General features: G+C 38.2%; 1 protein-coding gene across 5 annotated transcripts in view; it reads right to left on the bottom strand.

Moving 5' to 3' along the window:
- LOC149017783 (SIN-like family protein) overlaps window positions 1-13,249 on the bottom strand; it is a 39,183-nt gene that overhangs the window by 9,850 nt on the left and 16,084 nt on the right. For all 5 annotated transcript variants that reach the window (XR_016172861.1, XM_089152115.1, XM_089152116.1 and 2 more), the window contains exons 9-10: window positions 3,722-3,773; window positions 1,445-2,052 (exon numbers count right to left, since the gene is read on the bottom strand). Coding sequence is in view for 4 of the 5 variants with exons in the window: in XM_089152115.1 (XP_089008241.1) it covers window positions 1,445-2,052; window positions 3,722-3,773 (660 nt within the window). In the remaining variant the exon portion in view is untranslated. The remainder of the gene's footprint in view (window positions 1-1,444; window positions 2,053-3,721; window positions 3,774-13,249) is intronic.

A 13,249-nucleotide genomic window follows, 5' to 3' on the forward strand; every position in this document is an offset into this window, starting at 1 on the left:
GAAACCATAGAGCCTCTAATTCCAAACCTTAAAATCCAATTCTGGAATTAGATTACAGCAAACACGGAAACCCTAAGACCCTTCTATTCAGCCATAAAAGTTAAAACCCTGAAACCTAATCCTAGACTTAAATTCCCAGGTCTGAAACCTAAGTTACAGCATGGTACTAACCCCTAAAGCCCCAAATCGTTCGATCCTAAGCCTGGTCGAAACCTCCTAAGACCTAACCCAAACCTTTGCCAACCCTAATTCCTCAAAGAGATCCCCAATTAAAGGCACCTACAGCCCTAGAAGACTGCTGGTTCCCTGAGAGAGGATCCAGGAGTGAGCCCAATTCTAGGGCAATATTCTTGCGAGCCAAACCCCAGCCCAGAATTTGGTGCTCATCAAGAGGACTCCTTCACAACTTAAGAATCCTCCCCTAATGAGGACTGTTTAATAACTTTAACAAATATGAACTCAAATTCAAAAACAAAAGTAGATCTAGGGTCCCACAAACACAGTGGATCAAATTGAACCCTAAATGGACTCGAATGAAGAAGTGAAAAATTACCAAAATACCCCTTCTGGTACTATAAGGCTGTAAGGTTTGGGGAATCAACCCTAGACCCTGTTTCGGCCCTGGGCTTGGTTCACATCAACAAGTCCGTTTGAAGATCTTGGCAGATTGCTCACTTGTTTGGACCCGGAGAGAAAACTGCTTTAAGGGGGGTATACTCTCCCATCTCAGATAAACTTCCAATGGCTACCTTTCTCTCTCTTCGCCTTGATTTTTTTTTTTTTTTGAATTTTTGTAAACTGCAGAAAATTATCTCTGTTATGTCATCTCTAACTTCATTCTTGTTTCCACTTTTTCCCCCCAACTCAAGGTCTGACTAACTTGTTAGAAGTTGAAGCCCTCCTAAGTTGGCTAAACGTACCTGTGGGCCTGTGGCTGAAACCTGTTTTCACACGTAATATAACATGATTGGGCAGGTAGCAGATGAATCTAGGTAACATGGTTCTACCGACAGCTAGAAGATTCAGATTACACAGCCGAAACAAGAAAATAAGGAAAACCACCCAATGTTTCTCTAGTTAGACAAATGGCACGCCAAGGTGCATCCATTACTCAACCATTTCTAACTGGCACGTCAAGGTGCATCCATTACTCAACCATTCTTCATATATGAACGAGATGGTTTAAAGGATACTACCTGCCAGGATCACTTCGATTTTTTTTTTTTGGGTGTGTGTCTGTGTGTGTGCTCTTCTTTTTTTTTTTTGGGTTTGGGGGGGGGGGTGGAGATGAATACACTGCAATCCTAAATTGCTCGACCTAAAAATGAAAAAGGCAGTTGTCCAAAGAATAGACAAGGATAGTCAAATTAACCAACTCAATACCATAAATGTTTCAAAGGATACAAGCCAATCGTATGAAATGGCAAATTCTGTTGTACTTTACCTGCAGACCTTGTGAATACGGAAAACTTCCACTAGGGCCCTTGGGAGAGCCTCTCGAGTTTCATCAGACATGGACATTGTCTCAGAGTTAACCAGTCCATTTACACTTCTCTTCACATCTTGATCAGAACTAGAAGTTCCCAGCTTATTATTCACAGCTGACTTCGATAAATTTCTCATTGCAGGCCCACCTTTCCCAGCACGATGTGGAAAAGCCATTATGTTTTTCTCACGCTTTTCCCATCGTTGTTCCTGCTCCCTCACCACATTTTGATGGCCCTTTATAAAGGATGTATCTGTAGCTACTTTGAATTTCCAATTCTTAAAACTAGGTCTTTCAACAGCCAATGGCTTTAGCACATTCCTCAAAACTTCTCTTGAAATTCCTGACATCTCTATCTGTTTGTAGCTGATTAGTGGATTCTTGCTGAATAAAAGAAGGATGTAGTCACTAGCAACACACTGAATTCCTTTATAAAGCAATGGGCTTGCTGCAACCCATAATCCTTGTACTAGATAAGCATGCTTTTGGAGGACCAGCAGAACATCTTCGTCTGACTCATCAGGTGCAAAGTGCTTAATGGCAGTGAAGCGATGAACTTGGGGCCCCTATAAGAGTATCAGGTAAATAAGGAAATTCCAGTTAACCATCATACACATAGAAGATTTGTTGCTGGGAATCAAAGCCCAAGCAAAATTGTTTCAGATAGAAAAAAAAAGAAAGTGAAAGTTAGATTGATTGAATCAAAGGAGAACCAGTGAAGTGCAAACTGGGGAGAGAGGGATGTTTAGCTCCAGACCTTGAAGCCATCCGTCCACTCACAAGAAAGTAATGGAAGTATCAACACAAGTCAGCCAATGCAAGCAGATATTTACCCCTCTATAATGGTAAAAAAATTCCAAAGTATAACTTCACAAAAGCTGTTCTAGTTTGAACTATTCTGATGTAAAGCATAAGCTCAATACCAGTATATGATAGCATGTATCCAACATTTCAATTTCCAGCAATCCAACGATTGAATTCTGATTATAAAACTATCAGGAAGGAAACAAGATTCAAAGCCATTGACGCATAGACCAGGGCCCTAAGCTCAACATCCATCAACTAGAGAATTCAGTAATCATAAAATTTCAATGCTAGACACCCATATAGGTCAATTGGTGCGAAAGGGAGTCAAGAGAAAGGCAGCAATGGAGTTATACGTCACACAGTGGTAGATTTCATAAAACGACAGTAAACCCACAGGCTAGGAGAATTTATCAGAAATTCAAAATATATCCAATCTAAAAAAGTCAGTAATTCAGATAGGGGTAGAATTCTGGACAAGGACTCTATCATCATAGAGAAGCAGATTACTAAAATTTCATATCAAACCAATCAGTAGATTCTAAGTGCTGAATGAATCTAACTGATCAAGGAACTCAAGAACGGAGTTGCTGATGCATATCCAGCACCGGGTTGGACCATTTCACTTTGAAGTCAACCTAGGGTTGATAGTTAATGCATAGGGGTGTTGGGCTTTTGTCCATAGTTTATATAGTCATGGTCCTATTTTATGGACCCAAAAGTCAAGTGTCTAGGCTAACTACCAGAATAGTCTATTGGATCAAGTGGTCTAATTAATGTAATACTAGTTTAACTTAAGGACAGGAGGATCTTTTCTTATGGTATATTTAAGTCTAGGAGTCCTTAGTCAAATTGGTTTTTAAGTTCTACTTCTTTTAGGATGTATTTCCTATATTCTTTTTTGAGTTGTAACTTGTAAGGCTGTATAGCCATCTATTTATACCCACTTTGGAAGAGTAAAGGTATTAATGAATTTAAGGGATTTCCAGCCTTGGCTGTGGGGTTCATTCCCTTCATGGATTATTGATAAAGAGTTTTTAGTCTAGATTGCAGTTTCTTGATGGTTGAAGTCCAAGCCTTTGGTATCCTAGGTGTTTAAAATCCAGGTCAGTAAATTTGTTTGAAGTCCAAGATTCCTGCTGTGGCAGTGGATTCAGCCAACAGCCCCAATTATCCACATCTCCCATTAAAGAACAAGATTAGTAACAAAGTCTGTCTCATTCCATTCTTTCCCTTTTCTCTTATTTTTTTGAATTTTTGGACATCCCAAGAAACCCAAATTCAAACTTAGTCTAAACGTCATCCTCATATATGCATGTTACAATTGCATGTCAATGATTAAATTGATAAACTAAATAAGGTACTTCAAATTATTATTATTTCCATCAAATATAGAAAGACAGTTAATGTAGGGAGTAATAGGATGCAAACCTCAGAAAGGTATGTTTTAATTCGTTCCTCCAGTGGCAGGGAAAGTAAGAACCTGTATGAAATATCAAGACATTAAAATTTAGAACTGCAAAAAGATTAGGGTTTCCTAACTCTGCTTAATTGAATTAGCAATGAAAAATATTGGAGGAGTAAAGAAAAGTACAGTGAGAAAATGTGTTTGTGTAAACCCTAGGGAGAATCCAACTCACATTTGGAGCTCCCACTTTATTTAATATATATTAATTGACACAATAAGGAAACAGGAAACTAATGAATAAAACATAATACCTGAAGTACCCTTGACCAGAACCAAAACATTAAACAGTCTCTAGTAACATTTCCCCTCATGCCGGAGCATTGATATTGATCATTCACAGCTAGTTACAAATATACAATCCACTCTAGCACTCCTCCAAAAACTTCATAAATAAATTGGCAAGTCGTTCTCCAGTGCAAACATAACTATGAGAGAAGAGTCCTTGTGACAGCTCAGATTCTCTCTGTTAGGAAGGGCAATTTGGGAAGGATAGTTCCATCAAGTCTCGATGGGAAAAAGAGATACTAATTAGGTGTTCTATACCAATCGAAATTGGTTGATATTCTCCTATTTTGATTCTACTTTGTTTCCTATATAGAATAGATTTGTAAATTAGCCTATAAATAGTGAAGTTATTTTTAGGAGTGGTCACGAGATCTATCTGAGCCTCTACAACTAAGCCATCACTTCAAACTTCTCCTCTCCCTCGTTCTTCACCTTATTCTTTCTCAAATTAACATGGTATCAAAGCTGTAGGTCCTCTTATTCCTTTCGATTCTAAGAGTTACTAGTACAAACAGTTGATTCTATAGAAAGGAAAGAAATTGTACCTGGTATGAGAGTCATTTCCAGAAATTAAAGGGACGCACCACCTTACGCTGCACTTGTTGGTGGTTTTTGTTTGAAGATTGATGCAGCTCCTTACGTTGCCATTATTTTGGAGTCTCTGTTGAAGATCGGTGCAAGAGAATGCCCAAACTGAGCTATGCGATGACCTCTTCTCAAGATCATTGCCATGATTGATGCCAGAATTTGCATTTTTCAGATACAAATAACTGCAATTGATTGAGATCTTTTTTGTTCCATGATTTGGGGCTGAGGAAGAGTGACTGTAGTCCTCTTCACTCTTGATCCGTTTAAGGTTGAGAGAATCACGATTCTTAGGAGAAGAAGCAGCCGCCGGAGAAGTCGCTGGTGTTGACTATGGGGTGAGAAACAGTCGGAGTTTCACTGACCAGCGCTGCTTTAGATCAGAAAGAGCGAGAGAGAAGTTGGGTGACCTGCGATCATCTGAAATACATCTCTGGTTTAATTATGGTTATGAGATTAATCTGATTATGGGATTAATCTGGGAATAATTCTGATTCTGGAATTAATCTGATTCTGAGATTAATCTGATTTGGTTTTAATTAAGTTTGGATATGGGAGAAACTTCAAGTAAAAATACCATGACTGAAATTATTTCTTCATCCTTTCATCAATTAACTAAGAAGAAATTGGAGGTGTATCTTTCCACCAATGGAGGGCTATAGTTAGAATTGTTCTTGCTAATAGATCATTTGACTAAAGACTATACCTAAAGATGATGATACTTGGGCAATTGTTGATGCTCGAATACTTGGGCAGATGTTGAATTCCTTGGCTGATAATGTTGTAGATTTGGCTACTCATTTAAAACTGTGAAGGAATTATGGGAGTATTTGAATATGTTGTATTCGATCTAGAATAATCTGGCTAGAACCTACGAATTGTCCCAGGAATTTTATCGAGTAGATAGAAAAGGCAGAGATATAGTCATATTACTCAGTATTTTTTAGATTTTAAAAGAATGTATGAAGAACTAAACTATATTCTACCTATCTCCTCTAATGTCAAAACTATGCAAAATCAAAGAGAGCAATTAGCAGTTATGAGTTTATTGGGAGGTCTTGGAAAGGAGTTTGAGGTAGTTAGAGCACAGATTCTTGGTAGTGATCATGTACCCACGTTAGCTGCTAGCTTGATACCTTTTCAAGAGTTCTTCATGTTGCACGGAAAGTACCAATAACTTTACAGAAAATTCAGCTTTGGCAACAGTCTCTTGCGGCACTTCTGGAGGACAGGCCTCTGGAGGACGGAATACAAGAAACACTCAAGGAAATAATACTAGAAAATATTGGGGTTCACACGACTCTACTAACAGTACAAGACAAGTTAAGACTTGTCATCATTGTGGTCATCGAGGACATATTCAACGATATTGTTGGAAGCTTCATGGGAAGCCCCCACACATGGCTAATGCAATCATCACCTCTGAATCAGCCTCTACAACTACTAAAGTTCATCCTAAGGTTAAGACTGTAAAGATGACTGAGGAAGATTATATTCGTTTCACTCAGTTTTAGGCCACTCAACCACAATCTACCACTGCCACCCTTATTCAGACAAGTAATGCTATTGCTTGCCTTTCAACCGCATCTTGCCCATGGATCATTGATTCAGAAGCTTCTGATCATATGACCGGGACTACAGGTATATTTTCCTCTTTTGTTCCATCATCCTCTTTGGTTACACTTGATGATGGCTCTCATATCAATGTTAAAGGAGTGGGTACAATTCAACTCACTCCATTACCCTACCCTCAGTTCTTTACATACCTAATTTGCCTTTTAACTTATTATATGTTCATAAATTTACTTCCACTAATAACTGTTAGGTGAAATTCTTTCCTAGATATTGTTTATTTAGGTTGTGTTTGTTTGCAAAGGTGGGGTGGGAAAAAAGGGGTGGGAAAAAAAAAAAAAACATATGGGCCCCAAGCGAAAGGAGAAGAGAAGGAAAGGAAAGGAAAGTGTGGAAAAGTTAAAATTGTGGGTCCCACATTTTACTTTTTCATATTTTTCCACAAAATCCCACCCTTTTTGTGGGGTTTTGAAAAGTCTTGGGGTGGGAAAGTTGAGTTGCCACCTCACCAAACAAGTTTCCTTGAATCAAGGAAACTTGCCTCTCACTTTCCCACCCCAAGCAACCAAACAATTTACACTTTTGAGATTTAAAGGAAAAGTAAGAAAAGTTTGGCTTTTTTCAAGAATTTTCCCACCCCCACCTTTATTCCAGCAAACAAACGCAGCCTTAAGGATCTTACGACAAAGAAGATGCTTGGTAAAGGCCGTATATCTGGGGGGTTGTATTTATTCAAGGAGATATCCTCTACTGCTTGTTCTAGTATTTCCATCCTCCATCAAATACATTGTCGGTTGGGGCATCCCTCTTTGGAAAACTTAAAATTGGTAGATAAAAGTTTTCATTCTCTTTCTAAGTTGGACTGTGAGTCTTGTCAGTTTGGAAAACTTCATCGTGTGAGTTTTCTCCCTCGTATCAATAACAGATCAGACCACCCTTTCTCTTTAGTTCATTCTGATGTATGGGGACTTTGTCCTATTACTTCTACTTCAGGTTACAAATACTTTGTTACATTTGTGGATGACTTTTCAAGAGTCACTTGGCTTTATTTAATGAAAAATCATTCGGAATTATTTGACATATTCTACAATTTTGTTATTGAAATTCGTACTCAATTTAGTGTTCCTATTCGTACTTTTCGTAGTGATAATGCCAAAGAATATTTCTTTGATCCCTTTTGTAAATTTATGGCTTCTAATAGGAAGCTTCACCAATCCTCAAGTGTTGATACTCCTCAACAAAATGGGGCTGCAGAAAGAAAAAATAGACACTTATTGGAGCTCATCCATCCTCCCTAAATCCTTTTGGGCTGATGCAGTTTCAACTACTTGTTATCTTATTAACAAAATGCCTTCATCTGTCTTAAAAGGTGGCATTCCTCATTCTCTCTTATTTCATTCATCTCTCTTATTTACTTTGCCCCCCCTGCGTATTGGGTTGTATATGTTACATTCATAATCATCGCCCAGGGATCTAAACTTGATCCTCGTGCACTTGAGTGTATGTTTGTGGGATACTCTTGCACTTAAAAGGGATATCGTCGTTATTCTTCCAACTTACGAAGATATTTTGTTACTGTAGATGTGTCATTTTTTAAGTCCACTTCTTTTTCAACTAAATCTCATAGTTTAATTGACCTAAATGATGATCAATGTATTATTCAAAGTGTTTTTCCACTGGGTACAGTTCCCTTCACCTCCACCTCCGCCAGGCATCATGAAAGTGTACATACGCCCATCCTAAACCCCCTACTCCCCCCTCTGCACCTAGGTCTCTACCTCTATGCCGACTTCGTTAGCTGATCCTGTGGACATTCCTGCCAAATCACCTTGATATTCCCATCGCTCTTCGGAAAGGCACTCGTCCTTATGTTAAGTATCCCATCTCTAACTTTATTTCATATTCTGCTTTATCACCTGGGTTTTCTACTACTCTATTTACTATAGCGACTTATCCTATTCCTAAGAATGTTCTTGAAGCCTTGTCTAATCCTGGGTAGGTTAGTGCAATGAACAAAGAACTACAAGCCCTACAAGATAGTCAAACTTGGGATCTTGTGTCTTTACCCTCAAGAAAGACAGCTATTGGTTGTAGGTGGATATTCACTGTGAAAGTTAATCTTGATGGTTCTTTAGCTCGCCTGAAAGCTCGTCTCATTACAAAGGGCTATGCTCAAGCTAGGTTTAAAGTATCCCACGATACCATACGATACTAGCCGATACATATCCATATTTGACCTAACCGATACGATACATCTCAATACGTCTCCATTGAATTACACTAAAATACACTAGCCAAAGCGATACAATACTCGATACAAGACGATACGTCTCTTAAAAATCACTTGATCGATAAGATACTCGATACCAATACTATAAACCTTGTGCTTAAGTTTATAGCATGGATTATGTAGATACGTTTTAGCCTGTTGCCAAGCTTACTTCCATCCGCATTTTAATCTCTTTTACTGCTACCTATTAGTGGCCCTTGTTTCAATTAAATGTGAAGAATGCCTTCTTCCTTCATGGAGATTTGCACGAGGAAGTGTATATGGAGCAACCACCTGGGTTTGTTGCTCAATGGGAGAAGAATAAGGTTTGTCGCCTCCACAAATCATTATATGGTCTCAAGCAATCACCTCAAGCATGGTTTGGACAATTCACTACTGTTGTAATAAAATTTGGGATGACTCACTGTGAAAGTGATCACTCTATATTCATTAAAAACTTTGATGCAAGCAAAATCTTTCTTGTAGTTTATATTGATGATATTGTCATTACAAGAGATGACACTTCAAGAATTGATAGATTAAAGACCTATTTACAAGAGAAATTTCAAACCAAAGACTTGGGCAAGTTAAAGTATTTTTTAGGAGTTGAAGTCGCCCAATCAACAAAGGGCATCTTCTTGTCTCAAAGGAAGTATGTACTGGATTTGCTATCTGAAATAGGAATGTTGGGATCAAAACCCCTAGACACTCCCATAGAAAATAACTTAAAGTTAATGCCAAAAGATGGAACTATTCTTGATGATCCAGAGAAGTACAAAAGGCTTGTTGGAAAGCTGAATTATCTAATTGTGACTCGACCTGACATTGCCTTTCTGTCAGTGTTGTGAGTCAATTTTTGTATGCCCCACAAACAACACACTAGGATGCAGTTATTCGAATTATGTGGTATCTTAAGAAAGCACCAAGACGCGGACTTCTTTACACTAATCATGGACATAAAATATTGTGGTAGTAAGATCAAACGCAGAATCTGAGTATTGTGCTATGGCACAGGCAACATGTGAGATGGTATGGATAAAACAATTACTCCATGAATTAGGAATTATTGATGACACAACAATAAAGTTATGGTGTGATAATCAAGTTACGATTCATATAGCATCAAATCCAGTCTTTCATGAACGTACCAAGCATATTGAAGTTGATTGCCACTTTGTTTGTGAGAAGTTACTATAAGGCATAATATCCCCCAAGCATGTGAGGACTGGAGAAGTTACCTATATTTGTATCAAGCTAGGCATGAGTAATATATATGCTCCAGCTTGAGGGGGAGTGTTAGGAAGGGCAATTTGGGAAAGGATGGTTCCATCGAGAGTAGGAAAAAGAGATAGTAATTTGGTGTTCTATACCAATCGAAATTGATTGATACTCTCCTATTTTGATTCTAATTTGTTTCCTATATAGAATAGACTTGTAAATTAGCCTATAAATAGTTAAGTTATTTTTAGGAGTGCTCACGAGATCTATCTGAGCCGCCACAAATTAACACTCTCAAACAAGGCGACAATCTACTTTCATGTGTGTCATTTTTTCAAGAAACACATAATATAAAGCAGCTTGATTATCACATCACAATTAAATAAAAGAATCATCTAGAAATCCAAGCTCAATCAACAATTCTCACCCACATCAACTCACATGTAACATGTGTCATGGCTTGATAATCTTGCCTATACACTGCATTAAGCCACAACTATATATTTTCTTGCTTTTCCACAGCATAGATTCCCTTCAGCAAATGTGAAATATCCAGTGGCTGATCTTTTATGACAAGGGAACTACGATTGATCATCTGAAAACCCTCAATCCATACACGGCCATGATCCAAGTGAAGCAAACCATATCTAGGAGCATTCTTTAGGTAACTCAAGATATATATAAAATTAACAGCATCTCGATAAGATGTCCGACAAGGCATAAACTAACTCACAACATTGCAAGAAAGGCAATGTCAGGTTGAGTCACGGTCAAATAATCTAGTTTCCAACAAGTCTTTGCTACCTCAGTTGATCACCAGTTGTAAGTTTTATACATAGATCAAGAACTTGTTAGATATCTCTCTCTTTTTCCAATAGGTGAGACTGGAAACCCAAGAGAAACAAAGGTGGAATATCTCATGGGGTATCTCAGTTGTGTCCGAGATCTTGGTTTGACCTAGATATCGACCAAAATTAGCAAATAAAGACCTCCACAACTTGATTGGTTCAAGAAATCTTGACTCAACTTAATCAAGTTCTATCATTTCTCTGTTGGAAGTTGTGTTCTCACCCTTTAACTCGACTTTTCACCAAATTCTTCATCAAAGTTGCCCCTACAAATGATTGTGAATATATCTTGCCTCCATCTACAGCAGTACGACCCATCTAGCCTATTTTCAACCAATTCCAAGAGATTGTAATTTAAAATTTTCTAATGTTTATTTGAAGTTGTTATTCATGAAATGTATGATTTGATTACCTTTTATGACTAAATTATGTGAAGAATAGGGTATTCAAGACTTTAAGTTCATCGTACTGGTTTCAACTTACGGTCCGAAAATCAATCTCTAATTTAGATTTATTTTTCATAAAATTGAAAGTCATCATGTCCAAAAGGCCTAAAATTGGATGCATACCAAGTTTCAGCTGCATCCCTACAAACAAGCACCCCTGATGCAAGATCTGAATTGTGATGGTAGGCAAGGAGATTAGAGAAAAGGGAAGGGAAGAAGGGGGAAGTAGAATAGGGGGAAGAAAATCTCCCAATAACAATCAAAATTCTTCAATCTAAGAATTGTATCCTAACACAATATATTTAAGGGAAATAAAATGCAAATCCTTATTGAAATTTAAATCCAAAACAAAATCCTAACAGAAGTTTTAACACACTCTTACATGGGAATAACAAAACAAGTAAAAGGCCAAATTATATCTAAAACAGAATACTTAATCAAGTCCAACTCTGGTTAAACCAAACCCCATAGGACTGGTTCTTTTGGGATTGGACCAGAAGTGATTGAGCCGTCTAATATTGCATCAACTCTCCTCCCCTGAAAGGAACTCAACGGATAAGGTCCAAGAATGCCATCTGCGTCAACCCGTTGTAGAAGGTATGTAGCAGCAGTCTTCATAAGCTTGATAGATGGAAGCACTTTTGCTAGGAGGAATTTCATCTCAAGTCCACCATGCTGGAAGGAATATGTGTTCTCATAACCACAACACTTGGCTTTCTTGTCATACAACCATGGGCATCCTAGAAGAATGTTGCATACTTTAAAGGAAGAACATCACACTGCACCTTATCAAATAGGCTACCTACAGAATACAAAAACAAACACTTTTCATTCACTTTGAGGTTTGTGTTGTTCCCACATGCGACCTTGTAAGGGTTTGGATGTACTTCCATCTTCAAGCCAAACTTTCAAACAGCATCTTCAGCAACAACTTTAGTGCAACTACCTGGATCGATCACCATATCACACAGAATGATGTTGCATCGCACTCTGGTTTGGAAAATGTTATTCCGATGCCAGTTTTTATCTTCCTCATCAGTAATTTTTATGTGTAGCTACGTGGGTCTGAATAACATAGCAGTATTTCTGCTCATCATTAACTTCATAAGACTCCGGATCACTTTCAGCCACCAAATTGACTGTTCTTGTAGGTGGTTGCTCCTTTGGTTCTAAAGGTATGTTATACTTGTCAATGTAGGACACCAATCGATTAGGGCACTAAAACCTCTTATGCCCATTTACACAGGAAGCACTGAATGACAGAAGGATTCTGGAAACCATGTTGGGTTGATGAGTATGATCTATTAGGCATTAACGTTGCCATTGTTGAGCCAGATGCCTGGGGTTTGTTGAAGAACCTCTCTTGCAAAGCATGTTGCGGTTGACTGTAATTGTTACCCCTAGGAGAGGTATCTGAAAGAAACCTCTTGTGTGTATGATTGTTTTAGACACCTCTATCTGATATACAACCAGTGTGTCTTAAACTCTGCCATTGTTTTGCTGCCGGTCCCAAGCCCGGGTAAAGGAGGAGGGTTGGTGCGTCAAGTCAGCAGCCGACACCGGAAAAAATCTAGCGAAACCTTTTTTTTTCATGGATTCGACCTTATATGATAAAAGTTATGCAAGATTACTAGGGTGTTCCTCAACAAAAGAAGCGTCGCGCTACACTATGGCCCGGGTGTAGTGATAAGTGGGCAAGAGTTAGCTAGGGCATTCCCTGTAAGCGACGCGTCGCATCGATGCCCGGATGCGGTGATAAGTAGGCAAGGGTTCCCGCGCCATGGACGAGTGCAGGAAAGAAGCTAGTCCATACATGTAGGATTATATTGGCATCTTGGAACATAGGATATTTAATTGGTAAGAGCTTAGAATTGATAGATGTTATGAGGAGAAGAAGGATTAATGTAGCTTGCATTCAAGAGACTAGACGGAAGGGTAAAAAAACCAAAGAGTTGGATGAATTTAAACTTTGGTATACTGGGGATAAAACAAATCAAAATGAAGTGGGTATAATAGTGGATAAAGATTTAAAAAATGATGTGGTGGATGTTAAAAGAATGGGTGATAGGATTATTGCTATCAAGCTTGTAATGGAGAAAGAGTTCGTAAATATAATTTGTGCATATGCACCTCAAGTAGAATTTAGATGAAAGTCTAAAGCTAGAATTTTGGGAAAATATGGATGGAAAATGCAAGAAATTCGTCAAGGAGAAAAGATTATCATAGGAGGTGATTTAAATGAACATATTGAAAAAGATCAAAGAGGAT

This window comes from Hakea prostrata, chromosome 4 (genome assembly GCF_041222555.1).
Source record: "Hakea prostrata isolate BN-2017 chromosome 4, UWA_Hpros_2, whole genome shotgun sequence".
Classification (NCBI taxonomy): domain Eukaryota; kingdom Viridiplantae; phylum Streptophyta; class Magnoliopsida; order Proteales; family Proteaceae; genus Hakea; species Hakea prostrata.